The 1654-nt window shown below is 59.3% G+C and overlaps 1 protein-coding gene across 1 annotated transcript in view; it reads left to right on the top strand.

Moving 5' to 3' along the window:
• The first annotated feature begins 294 nt into the window (after window positions 1–294).
• TBX22 (T-box 22) overlaps window positions 295–1654 on the top strand; it is a 5077-nt gene continuing 3717 nt past the window's right edge. The window contains exons 1-3 of the mRNA XM_009073739.1: window positions 295–392; window positions 604–778; window positions 1013–1179. Of these exons, the coding sequence (XP_009071987.1) occupies window positions 295–392; window positions 604–778; window positions 1013–1179 (440 nt within the window). The remainder of the gene's footprint in view (window positions 393–603; window positions 779–1012; window positions 1180–1654) is intronic.

Here is a 1654-nt window from a genome sequence, read left to right as displayed (position 1 = left end):
CTCGGCTTTTGCTTTTCCCCTGTGCTTTTATCCGTTCCCTTTTCTCCCCTCTTTTTTTTTCTCTGTTTATTTTTTTTGAGTGTGTGTGCGCATTAGTTATTTTTTCGTTCTTTGTCTTGTTTGTTCGTTTGGGCTTTTTCTGTTATTTTACGGTAATTTTCTTCTTTTGCCCTTTTTTCCGTTATTTTCGTTGCTTTCTATTTTTTTTCCCTGCCGATGCCCGTTTAGAGATTTCCAGCCCTTTCCCACCCCGAGCAGCTCCTGCTTAGCCCCTTTCCCTCTGCCCGCAGGAGGATGTTCCCGTCGGTCAGGGTGAAGGTGAAGGGGCTGGAGCCGCTGCAGCAATATTACATCGCCATCGACGTTGTCCCGGTGGACTCCAAAAGATACAGGTACGGGGGGTCCCGCGGGGACCCCACACCATGCGGGATCCTTCCTGTCTGGCTGGTCCGATCTGCGCTCCATCCCGTCCTGTCCAGTGCCGCAGGGGTCGCGCAGGTGTGCGGGGAGATCCGCACGCACCTATGGAGACTATAGGTGTGCGTGGAAGTGGGGGAAGGTGTGGAAGGGCTGTCCCCCCTGACCGCGGCCGGGCCGGGCCAGGTACGTCTATCACAGCTCGCAGTGGATGGTGGCAGGGAACACGGACCACTCCTGCATCACCCCGCGGCTCTACATCCACCCCGATTCTCCCTGCTCGGGGGAGACCTGGATGAGGCAAATCATCAGCTTCGACCGCGTGAAGCTCACCAACAACGAGATGGACGATAAGGGACACGTAGGTGTGGGGCAGCCCCGACGGGGGATCGGGGAAGGGCAGAGCATCACCCACGGGAGGCAGAGCATCACCCCGGGGCACAGAGCATCACCTCGGGGGGCAGCGCCGGGATCGCGGCGAGACGGTTCCTCCTACCCCGGCGCTGAGGACTGGGGCTCACCCGCGTCTCGTCTCGGGTTTTTGTTCCTGCCCTTTTCTCTCCCGGGTTTCTCAGCCGCCTCTCCTCCTGCACAGATCATCTTGCAATCCATGCACAAGTACAAGCCCCGCGTCCACGTTATCGCCCAGGATTCTCGCTTCGATCTAGCGCAGATCCAGTCGCTGCCGGCCGAGGGGGTGCAGACCTTTTCCTTCCAGGAGACCGAGTTCACCACTGTGACTGCCTACCAGAACCAGCAGGTACCGGGGAGCGAGGGGATGGAGAGCCCTGATGGGACAGGGAAACGGGGGATGGAGAGACCCGAGGTTACCGGGGACCTGCCGCGGGGATGGAGAATCCCGCAGAAGTCGGGGATCAGTGAGATGGAGAGCTCACAAATCGGGATTCAGGGGGATGGAGAGCCCCAACGGTACCGAGGATCGGGGGATGGAGAGTCTCAAAGGTACAGGGAGTCAGGGGGATGGAGAACCCCATAATATCGAGATTCAGAGGGATGGAGAGCCCCAACGGTGCCGAGGGTCGAGGGGATGGAGAACCCCAACGGAACAAACGATCGGGGAGATGAAGAGCCCCATAGTATCGGGATTCGGGAGGATGGAGAGCCCCATAATATAGGGATTCAGGAGGATGGAGAGCCCCAGCGGCGTCGGAGCTCAGGGGATGGACAGTCCCGACGGCCTCGGCGGGGAGTCCTAGCCCATCCCGCGCCCCAATGA

The sequence above is a fragment of the Acanthisitta chloris genome, unplaced genomic scaffold, assembly GCF_000695815.1.
Source record: "Acanthisitta chloris isolate BGI_N310 unplaced genomic scaffold, ASM69581v1 scaffold29450, whole genome shotgun sequence".
Taxonomy (NCBI): Eukaryota; Metazoa; Chordata; class Aves; order Passeriformes; family Acanthisittidae; genus Acanthisitta; species Acanthisitta chloris.
This window is presented reverse-complemented; position numbering and strand designations above follow the sequence as displayed.